The sequence below is a fragment of the Scyliorhinus torazame genome, chromosome 2, assembly GCF_047496885.1.
Source record: "Scyliorhinus torazame isolate Kashiwa2021f chromosome 2, sScyTor2.1, whole genome shotgun sequence".
NCBI lineage: Eukaryota > Metazoa > Chordata > Chondrichthyes > Carcharhiniformes > Scyliorhinidae > Scyliorhinus > Scyliorhinus torazame.
In genome coordinates this window covers 336,648,763-336,672,727 of record NC_092708.1, presented here as the reverse complement: position 1 = coordinate 336,672,727, position 23,965 = coordinate 336,648,763, and the positions used below count along the sequence as shown (strand labels likewise).

At 43.4% G+C, this 23,965-nt stretch overlaps 1 protein-coding gene across 12 annotated transcripts in view; it reads left to right on the top strand.

The window, feature by feature from the left end:
* Positions 1–23,965, top strand: part of mark3a (MAP/microtubule affinity-regulating kinase 3a) — a 274,076-nt gene that overhangs the window by 232,872 nt on the left and 17,239 nt on the right. For 4 of the 12 annotated variants that reach the window (XM_072490253.1, XM_072490261.1, XM_072490271.1 and 1 more), the window contains exons 13-18: positions 8,329–8,485; positions 8,849–9,063; positions 10,329–10,432; positions 10,816–11,007; positions 11,995–12,255; positions 21,270–21,296. In XM_072490253.1, the coding sequence (XP_072346354.1) occupies positions 8,329–8,485; positions 8,849–9,063; positions 10,329–10,432; positions 10,816–11,007; positions 11,995–12,255; positions 21,270–21,296 (956 nt within the window). The remainder of the gene's footprint in view (positions 1–8,328; positions 8,486–8,848; positions 9,064–10,328; positions 10,433–10,815; positions 11,008–11,994; positions 12,256–21,269; positions 21,297–23,965) is intronic. The other 8 variants (XM_072490335.1, XM_072490308.1, XM_072490317.1 and 5 more) reach the window with 3 other exon arrangements.

Below are 23,965 nucleotides of genomic sequence, written 5' to 3'. Positions count from 1 at the left end.
GGAGAACAGGTCCAGGAGGCAGAATCTTAGAATTATCGGCCTCCCTGAAGGCAGTGAGGGATCGGATGCGAGGGCTTATGTGACGGACTTATTGGAGAAGCTGATGGGGGCTGAGGCGTTCCCTCGGCCCCTGGAGGTGGATGGAGCACACAGAGCCCTCGCGAAGAAGCCCCGAGCGAACGAGCCGCCGAGGTGGTACGCTTTCACAGATTCCTGGACAAGGTACACGTTCTGCGGTGGGCCAAGAAGGAACGGAGCAGCAAGTGAGAGAATTGTGACCTGCGCATTTATCAGGACCTGGGCGCCGACTTGGCCAAGAGGCGAGCTGGGTTTAATCGGGCAAAAATGGCCCTCTTTAAGAAGGGAGTGAAGTTTGGGATGTTGTACCTAGCCCGTCTGTGGGTCACACATGAGGAATGGGACTTCTACTTAAACACCAGACGAAGTATGGATTTTTATTAAAGAATAAAGGCTGGAGGCGAACTAAAGACACTGAAGCCTTAGTGAGTACAGTAGTGGAGATTTATTGTGCTGGGCTGTATAAGTAGTGTTATGTGTAATAAGGGGCTGTTTTGATGGCTAAAGTTAACTTTGTCTTGCAGGGAGCTGGTTAGAGGGGGGATGGTCTTTGGGGCAGGTTCTGTTTTTGGGTGGTTTTTTTTCTAAAGCGGCTGTTTCTTCACTGTTTTTTCTGATGATTGTTTACTGAGTAATGTGATGCTTTTAACATGTTTGTCCAAATGGGGGGAGAGGGGAGAACAATGGGGAGACAGACTGCTTGGTGCCATGGGCGGGCGCTATCAAGTCAGCATGGGTCAGCTGACTCACGGAAGCACCGTGTGGGGTGAGCAGATGTTAAGCTGGAGCTTGACTTGAGGGGGGGGTTGCGTTCCTAGTGCTGTTGCTAGGGGGGAGGGAAGGGGGAGCTGCTTTGCTGAAGGGGGAGGAACTATTACTTGGGGACAAATGGGAGGTTGGGAACAGCGAATGCCCAAGGGAGTCTCGAGGAGGCGGAGGGTGCGAGCTAGAAGCTGGCCTAAAAAGGGTGATGGCTAGGGGGGGCGGGAAGCGGGAAGCCCCCCGACCAGACTGATAACATGGAACGTCAGAGGGTTGAATGGGCCAGTCAAGAGGGCTCGTGGGTTTGCGCATTTGAGGAGGCTCAAGGCGGACGTGGCAATGCTACAACAGACACACCTAAAGGTTATAGGCCAGACGAGACTGAGAAAGGGGTGGGTTGGCCAAGTATTCCACTCCGGGCTGGACTCCAAGACCAGGGAGGTGAGCGATCTTGATCAATAAAACGAGTGGCATTCGAGACAGAGAGAATCGTGTCAGACTAGGGGGATAGGTACATTATGGTGAGTGGGAAGCTGGAGGGGGTGCAGGTGGTACTTGTGAACATATATGCTCCGAATTGGGACGATGTGGAATTGATGAGGCAGGTGTTAGGTAAGATCTCAGACTTAGAGTCACATAAGCTGATTGTGGGAGGAGATTGCAACACAGTCATTGATCCGGGATTGGACCGGTCAAAATCCAGGACAGGGAGGAGGCCGGCTGCGGCAAAGGAATTGAAGGGGTTTACGGAACAGATGGGGGGAGTAGACCCTTGGAGATTTGCACAGCCAAGGGCGAAGGAGTTTTCTTTTTCTCACATGTCCACAAGGTATAGTCTCGCATCGACTTATTTGTTCTGAGGAGGGCGCTAATACCGGGGGTGGTGGACACTGAGTACTCGGCAATCGCAGTGTCGGATCATGCCCCACATTGGGTGGATATACGGGTTAGTGTGGAGAGAGGGCAATGCCCGCTGTGGAGTCTAGATGTGGGGTTGTTAGCGGACGAAGCGATCTGTGGGCGGGTTAACAAGTCTATCCAGAACTACCTGGAAACAAATGATACGGGGGAGGTCACTGCAGCGAAGGCTTGGGAAGCTTTGAAGGCAGTGGTCAGAGGGGAATTAATCTCGATACGGGCCCACAGAGAAAAGGTGGAACGGGCTGAGAGGGATAGGTTAGTTGAGATACTCCAGGTGGACAGGAGATACTCGGAAGCCCCGGACGCGGAGCTACTGAGGGAGCGGCGGAGATTACAGGCGGAGTTTGGGCTGTTGACTACAGGGAAAGCGATGGAACAGTTGAGGAAGGCAAGGGGGGCGATTTATGAGTGCGGGGAAAAGGCAAGCAGAATGTTAGCGCGCCAGCTCAGGAAAAGAGAGGCGGCCAGGGAGATAGGGAAAGTAAAGAGTAGAGTAGGGAATACTGTCCTGGACCCAGTGGGGGTGAATGAGGTGTTTAAGGACTTTTATAGTAAATTATATGAGTTGGAACCCCCGGCTGGGGTGGAGGGGATGAGGCAGTTTCTGGATCAGTTGAGGTTCCCAAGGGTGGATGAGGATCTGGTGTAAGGGCTGGGAGCCCCAATTAAGATTGAGGAAATAATCAAGGGGTTGGAGGGCATGCAGTCAGGCAAGGCCCTGGGGCTGACAGCTATCCGGTGGAATTCTATAAGAGATATTCGGAGATATTGAGCCCACTGCTGGTGAGGACATTTAATGAAGCAAGAGAGACGGGAGTCCTCATCCCAACAATGTCGCAGGCCTCTATTTCATTGATCCTGAAACGGGAGAAGGATCCGGAGCAATGTGGGTAATACAGGCCGATTTCTCTACTGAATGTGGATGCCAAACTGCTGGCTAAGATACTGGCTACAAGGATAGAGGATTGTGTCCCGGGGGTGATAGGGGAAGACCAGACGTGATTTGTAAAGAGCAGGCAACTCAAGGCTAATGTTCAAAGGCTTTTAAATGTTATGACGCCCACAGAAGGAGAGGAGGTGGAGGTGGTGGTAGCGATGGATGCGGAGAAGGCTTTTGTTCGGGTGGAGTGGAATTACCTGTGGTAGGCACTGGGAAGGTTTGGGATTGGTGAGGGCTTTATTGACTGGGTGCGGTTGCTCTATCAGGCACCAGTAGCGAGTGTGCGTACGAACCGGCTGAGGTTGGGGTATTTTAAACTATACCAAGGGACGAGGCAAGGGTGCCCCCTCTCCCCATTACTGTTTGCTCTGGCCATAGAGCCACTGGCCACGGGGGTGAGGGGGGGCGGTATTGTGGAACACCGGGTCTCACTTTACGCAGATGACCTGCTCTTGTATATTTCACACCCGGTGGAGGGGATGGGGGAAGTAATGCAAATCCTGGGGGAATTTGGCAATTTTTCGGGGTATAAATTGAACATGGGGAAAAGCGCGATGTTCGCGATCCAGGCAAGAGGACAGGAGAAGAGACTGGGGGAGCTGCCGCTTAGAATGGTAGGAAAGAGCTTTCGATATCTGGGAATCCAGGTGGCCCGGGAATGGGAGGCACTGCACAAATTAAACCTATCCCGGCTGGTAGAACAAATGAAAGGGGACTTTAAGAGATGGGACATGCTCCCGCTATCACTGGCGGGGACGGTACAGACGGTGAAAATGACGGTAATCCCCAGATTTCCGTTTGTCTTTCAGTGCCTCCCCATCTTCATCCCAAGGGCCTTTTTCAAGCGGGAGAATAATGTTAGTTTGGGCTTTGTGTAAGCGGGTAAAACCCCGCGAGTGAAGAAAGTGTTGCTGGAATGCAGTCTGGGTGAGGGTGGGTTGGCGCTGCCAAACTTCTGCAATTACTACTGGGCGGCTAATATAGCCATGATTTGGAATGGGAAGTGTGTGGGGGGGGGGGGGGGGGTCAGTGTGGGAGTGGATGGAGGCGGCGTCATGCAAACACAGAAGTTTGGGAGCACTGATAACGGCACCTCTTCCGTTCTCGCCGGTCCGACACTCTACAAGTCTGGTGGTGGTGGCGGCTCTGAGAACCTGGGGACAATGGAGGAGATATAAGAGAGTGGAGGGAGCATCGGTTTGGACCCCGATTTATAATAATCATCGGTTTGTACCAGGAATTAGAAGGATGAGGGATCTATTTATAGACTGGAGCTTCCCCAGCTTGAGAGCCTTGGAGGATAAATTTGAATTGCCAGCAGGGAACGGGTTTAGGTATTTGCAGGTGTGAGACTTCCTAAGAAAGCAGGTTCTGGCCTTTCCGCTGCTGCCGCCACAGGGAATACAGGATAGAGTAGTCTCCAGTACCTGGGTGGGAGAGGGGAAGGTATTGGATATTTACCAGGAAGTCTCGGAGGCGGAGGAAACTCCGGTGGAGGAGCTTAAGGGCAAGTAGGAGGACGAGCTAGGAGAAGAGATAGAGGCGGGTCTTTGGGCGGATGCCCTAAGCAGGATTAATACATCCTCATGTGCCAGGCTTAGCCTGATACAATTTAAGGTAGTCCACTGGGCACACATGACAGTGGCTAGGATGAGCAAGTTTTTCGGGGTAGAGGACAGGTGTGCGAGGTGCGTGGGAAGTCCGGTAAATCATGTCCACATGTTTTGGGCATTCCCGAAGCTTAGAGGGTTTTGGCAGTGTTTTGCTAAGGCTATGTCCACGGTACTAAAAACACGGGTGGTGCCGAGTCCAGAGGTGGCGATCTTTGGAGTGTCGGAAGAGCTGGGAGTTCGGGGGGTGAAAGAGGCCGACGTCCTGGCCTTTGCCTCCCTGGTAGCCCAGAGACGGATCTTGTTAATGTGGAGGGACTCGAAGCCCCCGAGTGTAGAAACCTGGATTAGTGACATGGCTGGGTTTCTCAGTCTCAAGAAGATAAAGTTTGCCTTTGGAGGGTCAATGGTTGGGTTCACCCGGAGGTGGCAGCCGTTCGTCGGCTTTCTCGGGGAAAATTAATATGTCAGCAGATGCAGTATTTCAAGGGGGGGGGGGGGGGGCGGATTTTTTTGTATGGTTGGGCTGTGTGAAGATTGGGATGGGGGTGGAAATGTTTATTATACCATGTTTGTGTCATTGTTATTATTATAAAAACTTTCAAATACCTTAATAAAAATATATATTTTTTTAAAAACAATGTTCTCTCTTACTCTTGTAAATTCCAGTGGATCCAAGCCTAACCTGTCCAACATTTCCTCATAGTGAACCTGCCCATTCCAGGTATTAATCTGGTAAATCCCCTCTGAACTGCTTCCAACACATTTACATCCTTTCTTAAATAAGATGTACACAGTACTCCAGATGTTCTATCATCAATCGCCTGTATAACTGAAGCTTAACCGCCCTGTTTTTCCATTTAATTCCCTTGCAAAAAATGATGACATTCTATTAGCTTTCCTAATTACTTGCTGTACATGCATCCTATCCTTTTGCAATTCATGCACTAGGATATCCAGATCCCTCTAAATCTCAGAGCTCTGCAATCTCTCACCTTTTAGATAATATGCTTGTCTTTTATTCTTCCTGCCAAAATGGAGTATTTTACATTTTCCCACAATATTTTTCATTTGCCAGATCTTTGCCCATTCACTTAAACTATCTATATATTTTTGTGGCCTCCTTATGTCCTCTTTAACTTATTTTCCTATCTATCTTTGTGTCATCAGCAAATTTGGCAACCATCCCCTCCATCGCTTCATCCAAGTAATTTATATAAATTGTAAACCGTTGAGATCCCATCATGGATCCCTGTGGCACATCACTCGTAACATCTTGCCAACCTGAAAAAGACCCAGTAATGCCTATTCTCCGTTTCCTGTTAGCCAGCTGACCTTCTATCCATGCCAATATGTTACCCCAATACCATGAGTGTTTATTTTCCACAATAACCTTTGATGTGGCATTTTATGAAATGCCTTTTGGAAATCTAAGTACAATACATCCACCAATCCCCCTTTATCCACAGCACATGTTTATTCTCTGAGAACTCCAATAAATTGGTAAAACATGATTTACCTTTCACAAAACCACATTGACTCCACCTGATTACCTTGAACCTATACATATGTCCTGCTATAGCTTCTTAATAATAGCTTCCAATATTTTCCTAATGACAGATGTTAAGCTAACTGGCCTGTAGTTTATATCTTTCTGTGTGTGGCACATTGCCTCCTTCCCACGTTTACTGTAGCGATTGAAGAAGGTGGCTCACTAGCATTTTTTCCCAAGGACTGTTGCGGATGGACAGCAAATACTGGCTTTGTCTGCTACAGTCATATCCCGTGAACAAATAAGGGGGAGGGGGAATCTCTAACTTTTTGCCACCAGATCACTAAATTTTCTTTCAGAAAGGTACAATTATTAGATCAATTGGTATAGTTTAATTTAGTTGAAGAAATCTGGTGTAGACTGGTGCAAAACATAGTAAAATGTGACCATTTTACATAGGATTCCTGAATCCAGGTCATTTATGTAAATTAAAATAATAATCGAACCCTAGGCCTAGGGCACCTCACTCAACTTTGATAGAGTCATCCAGACTTAAAACATTAGCTCCCTTCTGTTGTGCATTTCTTTTATCTTGTCTTTTCTGTGACTCTGTTCCAATTATGATAATCAGTGAGTTTGCCTTCTCTGTGTTATCTATGTCTTAATGCTTAGAGTCGCCAGGTATCAAATTATACCACCACAAGTTTCAACCGGCTATCGATCAAAGAGCCAAACACCAGTTAGTTAGTTCAAGGTCAAGGGTACTTTATTTACACACAATTAGTCATGCAACATAAACACTACTAGTTAACTATACCTATCGACTAAGACAACTTGTACTTAACTTCGGGCATCCGGCTTAGGTCAGAAACGTGGCCGCTGTTCGCTTCTGGATCTATCGGGTTCAAAGGAGTAACTGCTGTTCAGCTGGACTCATCCGTCTGGTAGCGGACGTTGAACTTGGACTTGCTTCTGGTGTTGCTGCAATTGACGATGGCCGTGACCGTGGTACCAGGTCCAAGAGAGAGCGAACATATGGCAAACTCTTCTTCTTATACTCGGGGGTTTTTGCGCTTTTTTGGGCAGTCCTTCGATTTGGGCCTTACTAATTGGGTGATCCCTGATCACTCTGTTTGATTCCTTAGCCAATAAGTGGGTGGGGATCTGGATGGCTGGGCGTGTTCCAAGCGGTCACTGACCCTGTTGTTTGCGTTTCCCTTGAACAGGGAGTGGCGCCGAAATGTCTAGGACTGTCCCGGTTGCTTGAGTACCAGTCTTTTGTTTTGGTGAAGATGGGCCATCAAATGCTAATCGGCCCCATTACAATGCTAATTGGACGGAGTTTCGACACCGTCTGGACTTCTGGCTTACGAATATGCATTTCAGGCTCTGAGCCTGCCTGAGTCTTGGCTTGTCCATTTTACCTGCCAGGCTTTGCGAGTTTCTCTGTACCTTGTTGGAAGTGGCCATCCCAGATGGCTACACTTCCCCCTCCACAGATGCTATCAAACCTGCTGAGATTGTCCAGTAGTTTCTGTTTTTGTTGAAGATTCCAACATGCACAGTAATTTGCTTTTATCATTTAGCACTTCTGTCCTTACCCCAACCCTGACATAACCCCTCTAACAAAAACTAGTTACTTTCTACTGGCTAGCTAATTTCTTGCCTTTTAGGGTTTATCCTGATTCCTTACAGCTTTCCGTTTAACTAATTGTCTTTTGTGTGGAACTTTGTCAAATGCCTTTTGGTAGTCAAGGTGCATGATAAGTCTAGCATTTCTCACAATCAATATTTGTTCAAATCTCTAATCAAAATGACCTCTGAGCTCTCTGAATAGAATGGTTGGAATAGAAATGTTCAATCTTCTGATGATAGCTCAAAACCAGTTTTAGAATTGTTCTGAAAACAATGATCCCAACACATGGAAATATTCCATTTCACGTTTGTGTTGATGTCTGGCATTGCTTTCATGCTTTGGCTTTTATGTTTATTGTAATCAGAAACTATTTGCAATATAATCTGGTTTAACCACAGTGAAATGCAAATACTTTAGAGATGGAATTCAGATACTTTACTAAATTTACTAAATGGTGTTGCAGGGAAAATCCAGCATAATTAACAGACTTTAACTTGTTCTGTGAAATTGTTGCTGTGCATGTTACTAGGGTTATTTTTTTTTTTTGAAAGGGATTTTTTTGAGTTCTGCAGTGAATGTAAGGTTTGATTTGACAGCCCCCATTTAAACAATATATATAGTCAGATAAGATTCCTCACACCATGATCCTATATTTGTCTTCATGTGAAAACTGTCATGCAGATTTTTTTTAAACTAGTACATGGGGCTTAATAAATCCCAGCTGTAAGATACCTTCCTAAATATGTCATGATTGCACTTGTGTGGGGTTGTAGTTTGTAAACTGCAGCATGAGTTTAAGGAACTAAACTGAAACTTAGTTTTGTCATATTAATACTTTAAAGGTATTTTTGATTACTTCTCAACAAAATTTGCTTCATTACCCTCTTAGTTGGAAGTCAGTGATTCAAGCTCCAGCAGTAACCTTTCCTTAGCTAAGATCAGGCCAAGCAGTGACCTCAATAATAGTACTGGACAATCTCCTTCTCATCATAAGGTCCAAAGAAGTATATCAGCCAATCAAAAACAACGACGGTACAGTGATCATGGTGAGTGCTCAGAATCATCCACCTTTAACTTTCGAAATAAATTGGATTGTTTTTCTGTATGCTGAATTAAATATAGGCTTTTTTTCCTTCCAAACTGTAACAGCAGAAAGCATATTACATATATGTAGATTAGAGTATTTTCTTAAATTCAACGCTTCTATCATCATAAGAGCTATGCGATTGTGGTGAATGTACACATTTAATTGAGAAAGATTTGCAGACTAGAATAATACCAATGCCTTGTGATTATTATACATTCAACATACACAATGAATTTAATAAATTCTGAACAAGACAATTGATTTAACTAATTGCAGACTGTGAAGGACACAATCAAAAAAAATAATTCTTTGTTTTTCAAAGCTGGACCCTCTATTCCGCCAGTGGTATCTTATCCAAAGAGAAGTCAGACTAGCACTACAGATAGTGACTTAAAGGAAGAAGTTCAGTCAAGGAAGTCCAGCACTTCTACTGTTGGAGGAAGAGGAATTACTCCTTCCAGCCCTAAGTTGGGAAGTGCTAACAACCCTAACAAAGCAGAGATTCCTGATCGCAAGAAGAGTTCTGTTGTAACGAGTGTAAGTATGCTGGATACCAATTCTACATTTAAAATGTATTTATAATAATCTTTATTGTCATAAGTAGGCTTACATTAACACTACAATGAAGTTACTGTGAAAAGCCCCTAGTCGCCACATTCTGGTGCCTGTTCGGGTAGACAGGAAGAATTCAGAATGTCCAATTCAACTGACAGCACGTCTTTTGGGACTTGTGGGACGAAACCGGAGCACCCAGTCACTAGACTTACAGTATTGTATAGAGAAAGAAGAAAGAAAGAAATAACTTCTATGTTTGTAGTGACTTTTATAGCCACAGGGAATGTTTTAACAACCAATTACAAGTAATTGTAATGTTGTAATCAGATAAACCTGTTTTGGTGATGTTGGTTGAGAGATAAATGTTGTCTAGAATGCCAGGAGTAAGCCCCTGCTCTCTTTCAAAATATGCCACAGTATCTTTTATGTACAGGTGAGAAGAAAACCAGGTCCTTGGTTTAATGTCTCATCTGAATAGCAGCATTTCTATGATGTGTTCAAGTCTTTGGAATGCTGAACCCACAACCTTCTGACTCATAGGAATCACAGGAAAGAGTGCTATCACTGAGCCCAATCTCAAACATCATTGCTGGTTATATGATTACAAGCCTTTTTAAAATAAATTTCGAGCTCCCAATTATTTTTTCTCCAATTATTGGCTACATGATTACAAGCATTTTTAAAATAAATTTAGAGCTCCCAATTTTTTTTTCAATTAAGGGCAATTTAATGTGGCCAATCCACCTACCCTGCACATTTTTTTGGGATGTGGGGGTGAGACCCACGCAGACACGAGAATGTTCAAACTCAACACGGACAGTTGACCCGGGGCTGGGATCGAACCGGGGTCCTCGGCACCGTGGGCCAGCAGTGCTAAATCACTGCGCCACCATGCTGCCCCTGATCACAAGCATTTTTAATAAGAAATTCTCAAGCAATAGAGCAATGGGCAGTGATTGCATATTTGAGTTCCAGCCTGAACAAATAATGCCCAGTGCTTTTACCGCATAAGATTGCCAGTTTTCGGTCAAATTGCGAGAACAAGTATTTGGTGGAAAGCTTCAGTATCTGCTGGGAGAAGTCCCCCTCCTGTTTGTCAATTATTGAATGTTGCTGCTGCTGTAGAGGTCTGCATTTCAGATTGGATACAATCCTGGAGCACAAAAGGAGAAATTACATTATAGAAGCAGCAGAGAAACAGCTTTGAATAAATTTGAAGAAATCAATGCTTATTTGTCTATTATCAGAATAACACTGTGTCTGGAGGAATGACCCGACGGAATACATATGTATGCAGTGAAAGAACAAATGTTGATAGGCATTCAGTATTACAAAATGGAAAGGAAAACAGGTAATTATTTAGCCAAAGATGTTTTAGAGTGGTGCAGATTTCACTTTATATTGAGCAATTTTTCTATAATAATATCCAAATTCAACTGTGTTGCAAAAATCGAAGCTCATGTATAATGTTTCGATGTACCCTTACAACAGCATTGTTGCCTAAAATTACACTGAACATAGTACTGAAATGCCTGTAGAGCACTATATTGCTTTGGAGTTTTAAACTGCTTTTCTTTTTCTACCTTCTGTTATTTTAATTTAAAAGATAAAATTGCAGCTAACTTCTTTAAACAGCATGGTGTTTGCTTTCTTTTAATTTGCACTTGTTCAACATTGTGCTCCATGTTGTATTCTGTCTGCTTCTGCTTCTATCTCAACCACACTGCATCACAGCCTGACAGAAATGTCTGCTTGTGCGACTAGTTCTGCGTCTGCATATGCATCTCCTGCTTCTACATCCGCTTCTACTACATCTTCCACTTCTGCCCGATTGCGACATCAGAAGTCAATGTCCATGTCAGGCTCAGGGTATGCTACCAAGATGATGCCTGCAATAGACAATGAAGCAGATAACTTCCGGCCGAAGTAAGCAAAGGAGGATAATTCATTAAATCTACCTGCTGATTTTTTTTTTTACTTGTTTTTTTTTTTTGTTTAATTTTTCTATGTGTATATTGGAATCTATAAACAATTGCATAGATTTAGCTGCAAACTGCTTCTTTTCCCATCCTTACTCAGTCCTGAAATATTTCGATAAAATCATAGGCCTATTTGATTGCAACTGTGTTAACACTTCATTTCTTTAAATTGAAAATTTGAATTAATACATCAGTAAAACAAGTAGCAAAAAGACTGAACTAACTCCGTTATTATGCTTACAAATGAGCGGTTCTAATTACTTTTTGTTAGGACTATAATTCTAGTTACCATATGGATAATACATAAGACTAATAGTTCTCGCTTAGCTCTTAATGTAAGGGAACTATCTATTTACTTTCAGTTGTGTGCAGTTTACACAAACTGCAATCTTGAGTAATTATATTCTAGTTTCATTTCATACACAATTTTGACAATCCAGTAATGAATTTGGATGATTGTGAATGAAGTTTGCACTCAATAGGTTTCACAAGTATGACATTCCTGTCAATTTCAGTGAATAGAAAAGCTTTTGATGCCTACTTAAGCCTTTTGTGCTCATTTGCCAAAATTATACATCCTTGTGCATTTACAATTGTAAATGTGACTTTCCAATTTGATATTTACAGTGCTTTATTTTTAACACTCTTGTGTAAAATTGGTATTTTTATCTTATCCAAATCAAATTTTCAACAGTAGACAGCTTTGGTTGTTAAACCTGTTTAAGTAGGTACTTACTTTTCCTGATGTACGTCAGCTGATAACAGCATTTTATTTCTCTGGAAAGAACTCTTTGCGGACTAGTAATGTATTAAGAGTATTTATAATGCCTAATATGTTCTGCAACAATATTGGACCTTCACTAATTACATAACAGTACTTCAGTATAGTATTTGTTATGTTACTTTTTCATAAAATACAAATATTTTCTTGTAGCACTGCTCCTGGTCAGAGGACACCTGTGACCTCCACCCACAGTATCAGTAGTGCCACCACTCCTGACCGGATGCGTTTCCCCAGAGGAACTGCCAGCCGTAGCACTTTCCATGGTGGCCAGCTCAGAGAACGACGAAATGCTACATACAATGGACCACCTGCATCTCCCACACTGTCTCACGATGCTACTCCTCTATCACAAACACGAAGTAGAGGTTCCACAAATCTCTTCACTAAATTAACCTCAAAACTCACAAGAAGGTAAGTGTAATTGTAAGATTTGAATAGAGTAAAAGATGGTAACTTGTATTAAAATATATATTTTTTAACATTAATAGAGCTTGTAAATGTATTTAACAGACATCCATTCCTGTGTTTTAATAATTTGACTAATTTAGATTGAACTTTTAATCACTACTTGAACCAGAGCCTGCTCCTTAAAAGCAGTGTACTTAAAAGCAGTGTAAAGGAATTGTTACTGCTGTCAACACAACAGTGTTCTTTTTTTTTCTTTAAAATTTAGAGCTCCCAATTTAGTTTTTTCCAATTAGGAGCAAATTAGTGTGGCCAATCCACCTAATCTGCACATCTTTGGATTGTGGGGGTGAAACACACGCAGACACTGGGAGAATGTGCAAATCCATACAGACAGTGACCCAGGGCAGGGATTGAACCTGGGTCCTCAGTGCTGCAGGCAGCAGTACTAACCACTGTGCCACCCAATCCAACAGTGTTCAATCGTGTTAGGTTAATATTCTGATTGGTTGAAGTTGCCATTTTTGTAGAGTAATTTTTTGAGTAATATCATTAGCAATAAACAGAGAACTTGCAATGAAACAGTATTTTTCATATTTTCAGGATGTCAATGAATTATATATCAAGTATAGTCACTGTTTTTATGTAGGTAAATGCAGCAGCCAATCTGAGCACTGGAAAGCCCCACAAACAATATCTCCACAGGCCTGCTCAATCAACAAGATCGTAGCTGATTTGATACGGCCTTAACTCCACATTACTGCCTGTCCCCCATAACCTTGGACTCCCTTACCAATTAAAAATGTCTATCTCCATCTTGAATACATTTAATGACCTACGCTCCACTGTTCACTGAGGGAGAAAATTTCAAACACTTAACAACCTTCTGAGCGAACAAATTCCTCCTAACCTTTGCCTTAAATGGAAAAAACCCTCATGAGGAGAAACATCCTCTGAGCATCTACCCTGTCAAGCATCCTCAGAATCTTGTATGCTTGAATAAGATCATTTCTCATTCTTCTAAACACCAATGGATATAGGCCCTAACTATTTAACTTTTCCTCATAAGACAGCCTCTTCATCACAGGAATCAGCCGAGTGAATCTTCTCTGAACTACCTCCAATGTAAGTATGCCCCTCTTTAAGCAAGATGACCAAAACTGCACACACTACTCGAGGTGTCATCTCGCCAGTGCCCTGTACAGTTTTAACAAGGCTTCTCTATTTTTATGCTTGCTGTACCTGCATGCTCTTTGTGGTTTATGCACAAGGACACCCAGGTCTCTCTGTAGCCAGCATTCTGCAGTCTCTCCCCATTTAAATAATACTCTGCTTTTCAATTCATCCTGCAAAATTAGACAACCTCACATTTTCCTACATTATACTCCATCTGTCAAACTTTTAGCCACTAACCTAACCTACCTAACCTATCAAACTCCCTTTTTAGACTATTTATATGCTCCTCATAACTTGCTTTCCAACCGATCTTCATATCGTCAATGTGATAGCGTGGCCCCTTTAATGGGGTGGGCTCCACAGACTAAGTGACTGGCTCAGGGACAATCGTGAGGTGTGCGTGAACCCCGGCCAATGAGGAGTTTCCGTGAGGAACAGGATCTCGGGCGGTGTGGATCAGGGAGCTGAAGTGTAAAGACCTGGGGCGCAGTTCTCCCATCGGGAGACTAAGTCCCGACGCCGGAGTGAAAACCGGAGTGTTTCACTCCGTCGTCGGAGGCAGTTCCCAGCCCCCTATTCTCCCGCCCCCGGGGGGGGCTAGGAGCGGCGCCGCGTCATTTACGCACGCCGGGCCTTGACTCCGCATAAAAGCGGTGCCGCGTAAATGACGCGACCGGCGCCGCGTAAATGACGTCACCCACGCATGCGCGATTGCCGTCCTCCCCGCGGCCGCCCCGCAAGATGATGGCGGATCGATCTTGCGGGGCAGCAGAGGAAAGGAGGTCCTCCTTCAGAGAGGCCGGCCCGCCGATCGGTGGGCACCGATCACGGGCCAGACCCCTTTTGAGCCCCCCTCGCCCCGCCACAGGCCGCCCCCGCAGCATTCCCGCCGGCAGCGACCAGGTGTGGATGGCGCTGGCGGGAACCTGTCGTGTTGGGCAGGCCGCTCGGCCCATCCGGGCCGGAGAATCGCCGCTCGCCCATTACCAACGGCAATCGGCGATTCTCCCAGCGGCCAGCCGTGATTCGCGCAACGCCGGTTTGGGGGGGGGGGCGGGGGGGGAGTGGGTGAATCGCTTGCGGGCGTCGGGACGGCGTGGCGGGACTTGCGTGCTGCCCGGGCGATTCTCCCACCCGGCGTGGGGGGGGAGAATTCCACCCCTGTTGTATAATGTTCAGTGCCTGTTATCTAACTGCCTTTGCCTTTCATCAATAAACCCCTTTGTCTATTACTGGAAGCCTGCAGTGTCCATCTCAAGACACCACGTTGGCAACGAGGTAAATGTTTTCAGTCGCACCCGACAGTCGTCGTGAATTGAAGAGGGAAGGAAGGAACAGTTGAGAAAGTAGAGAAACTCCTGCAAGAGTCAAAATCATTTAAACCATGAGTGAAAATGCCTATTATTGGGAAACTAGACCTACATGACTAAAGGACTGAGTCATGGAGTCAGTACATCAAACGGCTCTGGTTCTTCTTTACCACGTGTAAGTTCACAAGCGAGGGCAGCAGAAGGTTATATTTGTTACAGTTTGCAGGCCCCAAATGTGTAATTTGATGAAGAACATCACATCCCCGGAGGCACCTAACTCGAAGACCTTTGACCACATAGCGAAATCGGTTTAAGAACGTTACAACCCAAGGCCTTTGATTATGCTCCAATGTTATAAGTTTAATTCTGCAATAAGGGACCATGAAGAGTCTGCCTCAGCCATCATAGCCAGGTTCTACCAGCTAGAGTTTGGGAGCCCGCTTGGTGAAAAGCTGGTTTGTGGGATCCATAACCTTAATATCCAGAAGAATCTTATGTTGGAAAAAGCGATAGCTCAGGCAACAGAGTGCGCCAGAAAAGGCACCACTGAGCTTCAAAGCGTGGCTGAAGGGCCGGTTAAGCAAGTATGGGGCAATACGGCAGTGAAGTCTGCAGCACGATCAACAGGCACAACTCAGAGCCAGACACGGTCCTCAGTACAGGACCGGAACCCAAGGAATGGGAAGGAATCGGGGCGTCAAACCGAATCTGAGGTGGAATGTTATCGTTACGTGGGTGGGGGTTCGTCCCCAGGAGACCTGGCATGTTCGAAAACTCTTGGTCTTCCATTGCTACCGAAAATGGCACATTCAAGCATGTTGCGTGGGGCAAAGTGCGCCAGTACAAAAAACACAGAACCAGCAGTCCACAATGCCACTGAACATAGTGGAGAAGAGTTCTGAAGAAGCGCATGCAATGCATCAGTTGAATGTAGTCCAATTGAATATGCCAGCTCCGATTGAAAGTAACTTGAGGGTGAATGGTAGACCCCTTAAAATGGAAATTGACACCAGGGCTTTGATGACTGTAGTGGGTGAGTAGACCTTTCAATACCTGCGTGCAGGAACACAGTGTTTAATGTTGAAGAGTTCTACAGCCAAGTTTTCAACATACAGCGGGGGATATTTTGAAGATCCTCAGAACAACCATGACCCCAGTGGCCTACAGAAAGCTGGAGGCCAATCTGGTTATTGAAGATTAGGCTCAACTGGCTGGAAATCTTCAAAATATGACAGCGTCCTCCAAGGTGTCTAAAGGAGGTATGAAGATGTCTTCCACAAAGAATTGAACCAAATTAAGAATGCAAAAGCCAAGATAGATGTCAATCTGGATTCAACACCCAGATTGTTCAGAGCCAGACCAGTGCCATATGCATTGCATCAGAAGGTTGAAGCAGAGCTAAAGAGATTGGAAGAGCTGGATATAATCAAGCCGGTTCAGTTTTCAGATGGGCGGCCCAAATAGTCCCTGTCCTTAAACCTGATCGGATTTGTGGGGACTATAAGCTGACAAATCCAGCTGTCTGGGTCGATCGGTATCTGATTCCTCAAATTGAAGACCTCTACACCAAGCTGGCGGGTGGCCTTATTATTCAAAATTGAACCTCCGTTATACCTGTCTGCAACTAGAATTTGACAAGGAGTCTTGGGTGTCTATCCTATTCAATACCCTAAAAGGCCTCTTCCAGTATACCAGACTGCCGATCGGTATTTTTGTTCAACCTGCGCTATCTTCACATGATGGGAAATCTCCAGGGAATTCCCATGGTCATGGTTTACCTTGATGACGTGCTTGTCACCGTCACTTCACCAGAAGAACACATGACCAGCCTAGAGATAGCATTGAAGAGATTTTGTAATGCAGGGGTTTACCTAAAATGTGCAAAATGTATTTTTCAGGCCTTAGAATGCATGCACCGAGGATTTTGTGTTGATACAACAGGGTTGCAACTAGTGGGAGAGAAGGTCAAGGTAATACAAGACATCCTTGCATCCAAAAACATTAGCACGCTTACGTCCTTTCTTAATATGAATCAAGCCACAACATTGGCACCATTACACCAGCTATTAAGGAAGAATCAGCAGTGGCAATGGAGGGAACTTCAAGAGGAAATCTTCCGAGTTGTAAAGCAAGCATTACAGTTGTCAAACCTCTTGGTGCATTTTGATCCAGGGAAACCAATCATGCTCGCATGTGACACCTCACCCTACGGTATAGGGGCCGTTTTGTTCCACAGAATAGTAGATGGTTCGGAATGAGACTTTGTCTCAAGGACCTTTTCTGAAGCAGAACAAAACTCCCAGATTGAGAAGGAGGGCATAGCAGTTATATTTGGTATGAAGAAATTCCACCAGTATGATATTGTCTGGCTGGCGTTACGAGAAGTCTGAATATCTGAGGCCCTACTTCACTCGTCAGAATGGCGGTGTGATTCTGTGGGCATCACGGATGATCGTCCTGCCTCAAGCCAGGGACCTCTCCTTCAAGAGTTGCACAGCACCCACCCAGGGCAGACAAAGATGAAGATGTTGCCGTGCAGTTATGTTTAGTGGCCAGGCATAGACAAAGCCTTTGAAGAACTAGTACAACAGTGACATCCTTGCCAAATGCAGCAATCTTTGCTGTCTACCGCAACCCTTCACTGTTTCAACTTGGAAGTGTCCATCAGTTCAACAGGTGTGGACCACTACTTCAGCGGTCACGATAGATGCCTTGCGCTGCGTGTTTGCCATTCATGGGCTTCCCAAGTCAATTGTTTCGGACAATGGAACACCGTTTACCGGTGATGATATTCTGAATTTTGTGAGAGTGAATGGCATATGACACACTAGGATAGCCCCCTACCACCGTGTTGAATGGTGTGGCTGAAAGGGTCATTCACACTTTCAAGAATGCCAAGAAAACACAGTCAAATAAACCACTTCGCCAGAAGTTGACTAATTTTTTGTTGTTGTACAACTCACCCCGTCATTCAACCACCAGTTGAGCAGTTCATGGGCCATCAGTTGAGAATCTGATTGGATCTTGTATTCCCAAATTTGGCAGGGAGGGTGGTAGCAAGTCAGGCCTCCCAGAAGAGTCAGCAGTCAGAGCAGAGAGGTGACAGGTCAGTCTGGGTGGGAGACCCGATTATGGTCCAAAATATCGCTGCCGGTTCACCTTGGTTAGAATGGGTTGTGGCCCAATCAGGGCCGGTGTCTTATGTGGTCAATGTTAACAAGAAGACCATCAAAAGGTACGTCGACCACCTAAGTCGAGAGATGAAGACCTTTGACGTCGAGACGACATGTCCAGCGAGCATCGTGAATACATAAATACATAGAACATACAGTGCAGAAGGAGGCCATTCGGCCCATCGAGTCTGCACCGACCCACTTAAGCCCTCACTTCCACCCTATCCCAATAACCCTCCTAACCTTTTTGGACACTAAGGGCAATTTAGCATAGCCAATCCACCTAATCTTCAGGTCTTTGAACTGTGGGAGGAAACCGGAGGAAACCCACGCAGACACGGGGAGAATGTACAGACTCCGCACAGATCCCAGCTAGTGTGGGCCAGGGAGCTGAAGTGTAAAGACCTGTTGTTTAATGTTCTGTACCTGTCCTCTAAATTTCCTTTGCCTTTCATCAATAAACCCCTTTATTTATTACAGGAAACCTCCAGTGTATGTTTCAAGCCACCACAGTCAGAAAATATGGCTACAATACAGCCAGTCCCTTCATCCAAGTCCTGAATATGGATTGTAAATAAGTTAGGTCCCGGCACCAATGCCTGCGGTGCTCCATCAGTTACTTTGCCAACCTGAAAATGACCTATTTATCTCAACTCCGTTTCCTGTTAGTTAGCCAGTCCTCTATCCATGCCAGTATAAACCTTTTATGTGACATCTCATCAAATGCCTTTTATAAAGCCAAATCCACTACATCAATGGTTTCCCTTTATTCACTCTGTTTGTAGCATCCTCAGAGAGCTCTAATAAATTTATCAAACACCATTTCCTTTTCACAAAACTATGTTGACTCTGATTGTATTATGATTTTCTAAGTACCCTCCTTAATAATGGAATCTAGCATTTTCATAATAACAGATACTATGCTAACTAGCCTTTGGTTCCTGCTTTCTGTCTCCCTCCTTTCTTAAACAGAAGTGTTATATTTGTGTTTAGCTCAGTTGGCTGGACAGCTAATTCATGATGCAGTACGGGGCCAACAGCATGGGTTCAATTCCTGTACCTGCTGAGGTTATTCATGAAGCCTGCCTTCTCAGCTTTGTCCCTCTTCTGAGGTGTGGTGATCCTCAGATTAAATCTCTACCAGTCAGCTCTCTACCATAGGAAAGCAGCCTATGGTTATCTGGGACTATGGTGACTTTATTTACACTATCCCACAGTATTACTTTAACCTTTCTCTTTAACTTTCCAAATCTCCCCACATGTCAACCCTCTGGTCTCTATTTAGTTTAAAGTCCTCTATATGATAGAATTAGTTTTTTTTTGGCAGTAGTAATTGAAGAATAAATGTTGACCAACATACTGGGTGAGTTCCCCTGCCTGCTCCCCTACTTTTGGGTAGTGCTGTGGGGTCTTGTATAGGTTCTGATTCAAAGTTTCCTTCTAAGGTGGGTACCTCCAACATTGCAACACTCCCTCAGTATCGCACTGAAGTGTCAGTAAGATTGTGTGCTCAAATTTGGGGAGATGGTGGTAGAGTGGCAACTGGACTAGCTGTCCAGCATCATGGTGTAGTGTAACTGGACTGATAATCCAGAGACTCAGGCTAATGCTATGTGTTCACATCCTTCCATGGTAGCTGGTGGAATTTGAATTCAATTAATACATCTGGAATATAAAGCTAGCCTCAGTAATGATGACCCGAGTGCAGCACGTGGCACAATGGTTAGCATTGCTGCCTACGGCGCTGAGGACCGGGGTTGAATCCCGGCCCTGGTTCACTGTCCATGTGGAGTTTGCATAGTCTCCCCGTCTGCATGGGTTTCACCCCCACAACCCAAAGATGTGCAGGTTAGGTGGATTGGCCACGCTAAATTGCCCCTTAATTGGAAAAAAAAATAATTGGGTACTCTAAATTTTTTTTTTAAGTAATGATGACCATAAAACTATCATCGATTGTTGTAAAAGCCTATCCGGTTCACTAATGCCCTTGAGGGAAGGAAATCTGCCATCTGGTTGACTCTTAGCTGCCGTCTTAGTGGCTTACAAGGTCATTTCAGTTCAAGGGCAATTAGGATGGGCAACAAATTTGGCCTTGGCAGCAATATCCATATCCCATGAAAGAACAAAGCGAAAAAAGGTTTTCAACTTGATCTTTAAACCCACAGCTTTCTGAGTCAGGTACAGGAGTGGTTTGTGCCAAGTTACTCCTGTGATGCAGGAAGTTTTGTAATGACTTTTATATCTATCGTGCCTTTAATGACTTCAGGGTATCCCAAAATGCTTTTAGCCTGTGGAGTATTTTTCAATATAGTCACTATTATAATACAATTATTGTATTAAATTGCTGCAAGCTTTAAAAATATATAATAACTTGAATGGGTGATTGGATAAAATACTTTTAAAGCTCTACACAGTGTTGTTTATAGGCATTTTAGCTTGCAAACACCTTGCTTATATGTGACCAAATGTAAATTCAAAGTCTGCTTTTGAATTCCAATTTAATCTTTTTCTACTTTCTAGATTGTACATCTGTGTTGCTAATAATTAATTAAATCTCTGTCTTACGCCATTTTGTAATGAGATTTCCTTGACAGGAAACCAGTTTCTCTGCATGAGTTTATAGCAAAAATGTTTGAAAAGTAAAAGAGTTTCCCCTGAATCTTAGTGAAGCATTCTTAACTATCCAATTAAAGAAAAGCTAAAAAGTAGATATTATTCTGTCTGGGGATATAATTGATAAATAGAATAATTCAAAGTAAATGATTTGGTGAAAAATGCAAGATATATTGCAGGTTATTTTTGATTTATTTTTTTTCCTAATTAGAATTATTACTTCATATTACATTTTAGCCTTTTTTGCAGTGATGTTTATTTAAAAAATAGTAATTGCAGAAAGCTATATATAACTAATGCACAAGATCTTGCAGAACTACCTGGCAGATAAATTGCAGGTAATGGTCATAGGTCTACTCTATATATTCCGGTGTTTAATTCATGTGGCTGCAAGATGGTAGACATTTTTGAAACCCTGCATCTTTCACCAATCACAGTTGTCCAGTCATATTAATGTGTCATAAACTTAACCTGAGTTATTTATGCAAAATGGCTGAAGAAATGCATTTTAACAAATATTGAGCTGGTCCTGACTGGTCTGTTGAAGCAGTCACACATTTCTACATGACTGGAATCTGAATTTCAGTTGTTCCTCAGCCTTGTGTGCAATGTCATGTGGCTATATACTCTCATCATGCCATCTTTTTTATCACTGCTGTTTGACTTAGGCATCAAACATGCATTTTTTTGTATAACATATCTTTGGGCTTTGTTTACATTTTTTGCTTCTCATTTTTTTTAAATTTAGAAACATGCGTTTCACATTTTCCAAAAGGTAGGATTTAAATTATAATTGGCTTGATCTGCAATGCCACCTCAAACCTGGTTTCACAACCTTTATAACTCAAATGACTTCCTGCTTTTATGAAAAAAGTTACCCATGGTTTACTTGATAAATTGCATATTGCATACTGGTAAATCATTAATAATGATGGAGAGTGTTCTAATCTGGTTACTCTAAACATATATACAGCTGAGCATGCTAACCACCTACTGTTATATCAGATTCATAATCATTAACTAAAGATTTTATCCAATAATTTTGCTTTTTAAACTAATGCACCAGGCATGAGTGGGGTGTATATTAAAGTTTCCATCATTGAAAAACAACTATAGACTTTGAAAATAGCATTTGTTTTGTAAACTGTGTTTGGCTGGGGAGCAGATTCTGTGATTTCAGTACTAAAGCCTCTTGCAGGAAGTGTGATTTAGGATTCAAATGGTGCAGCAAAATTTGGATTTCTGTGGCAAATGTTAGAATTGTGTCTTTCAAATATCCTTTTCTGAATAAGGATGATTTGCCATACCTTATGGAAAAGATTTGCATGTTAGGTTCAGGAACTTTTCCCTTTTTTGAAAGCATTTCTTTGGGTAGGACTCCATGTAACTCAAGAGTTTATCTTTCTCCGATGAGAGAAGATGTACAGTCTTCATGTGTCTCTGGAAAACCTTTTGTAGTGTCCAATCTATTTTTCTCCTCCAAGATTGGGATTTTAAACAGGGTTTTAGTAAATTAGAAGGTACTACTTTGTAAACTTGCAGTTTCCCAGCTCAGGACTGACATCATGCCATATTAGAACATGCTTTATAAAATCTACAGAAATTTCAAACTTTCTGTATTTTATTTGGAGAATAACCATTTCTTTAGAATGGTTATTAATACATATCCTTTGCTCAAGAACTAGCTTTGGTATTGCTGCCTTTCCCCAAGGGTATCATTGTCCTGATTGTGTCTTGTGTCAGAAAGATGATCTGTTTTCGCTGGGCTACATTTAATGGATTCATTTAACTGGAGAAAAGACTTTGCAACAGGGGCGATTTCTGCATTGCAGCAGACTTGCTGTCTTTAGAACGTGGAGTGCCAAGCAGTTGAATTGAAACTTTGCAAATTATTTTAACTAGGGATACTGTAATGTTCACTAATTTAAATATATGTAGCACATTAGTCTAGTGATATTGGTCAGAAGGATCTATATACATATTACCTAAAAGCTGTAATACATTACTAAAGCTGTGAAGTAGGTCATGCTTCACAATTGTACTGGAATTCTTTGAGGAGTTAATTGAATTGGTACACAAGGTAATTTCAGCTGATATAAATTTCTTGGATTTTGAGATATTTGATCAGTTTCTAAATGTGAAATTTCTAAAGAGGATAAGGCTCATTTAATGAATAGTAAATTGTCTGGCTGGATTGTAAACTGGATTAACAATACAGAGTAGAAGGTAATAAAGATTCACAAATGCTGTAGATTAGAACGCCAGAGCTTGATTTTCAGTGGTCTGCGGGCATGTTTTAGAAAAATTCTCTCAGGTGGCCATTCATTCTTCTTGCACGTCTGGAACATGCTGCTATTTTCAAAGCAAGAGTGGGAGAGGAAGGAGCCGGCAACCTGCTCGTATCCCAATTAACAGTCTGTTAAGATCCTTGAAGGGCTGGGTGGGTATTTTGGCTAAGATGAGCGTGGGATCAGGTATGTCTCTCGTGTGGGGACCATGAATTGGATTCAATTTGAATTGGTTTTTGGGGCAGGCAAGGAGCTGGATTAGGGGTTTGCCCCTGTCCGCACTCTGAGCTCTGGCTTTGTAACTCTGATGAAGTAATAAAAAAGAAAAGAAGGCAGTTTTCAAATTGCAGGTCGGAAAAAGCAAACCGTCTGGTGCACATTGGTGTACAGCTATCAGGATCAATGTTTCTGTTAAAGTGAAATTGTTGTGGGGGGGGGGAGGAGAGATTGTTTGCACAAAGCAGCTCTAGGACCTCGTCATTGACTGTTGGCCACTTGCCTGTGACTTAAGGCTGCTGTCCTGCCTGCTATATTCTTCAAAGCAATGGCAAGCTCAGTAATGGCTGGTGTCTGCCTTTGAAAATTGCACACCAGAGCCAGTTCCTACTTCTGATAGCACCCGCACCACTGGCGCCAAGTTAGCAAAACTAATTATAAAATATTGTTGCATTAGCTCGACAGATGTGTGGGGTCATACCCCCCTGATTGAAAATGAAGCCCAACTGTGAGTTTTATTGATGAATTCGACTGTGGGGTTTTCTGTGTCTACCGAATGTTACTTGTGATGTTTCAGAAGTTCTCTGGTGTGATCAACTGATAGCTTATGTGATGAACTAAAGAGTGGGATTTATTGTGTATAAGTACAAAGTTGTGGCCAGTACAAAAGGAAACGTGAAATGTGGAAATATGATCAGATACTATTAGCAAAAGTGGAAAGAAAAAGATTGGGTTTAGGTCTGGTTGATTGACTGAATGTATCCAATCATTGTAAAGCTATTGGGACTGTAACTTTCGTGCTCCCCAGCAATGTACTTGTGGAGCAGGTCAAAGATGTGGTGGGGAATCCCCGTCGGAAGTACCCAGGTAAGGTTTGCACGGCAATTGCCCAGAAATGCAAACTTCACTTGTGCAATTGCCCTGTGCTGGGAACCATCTG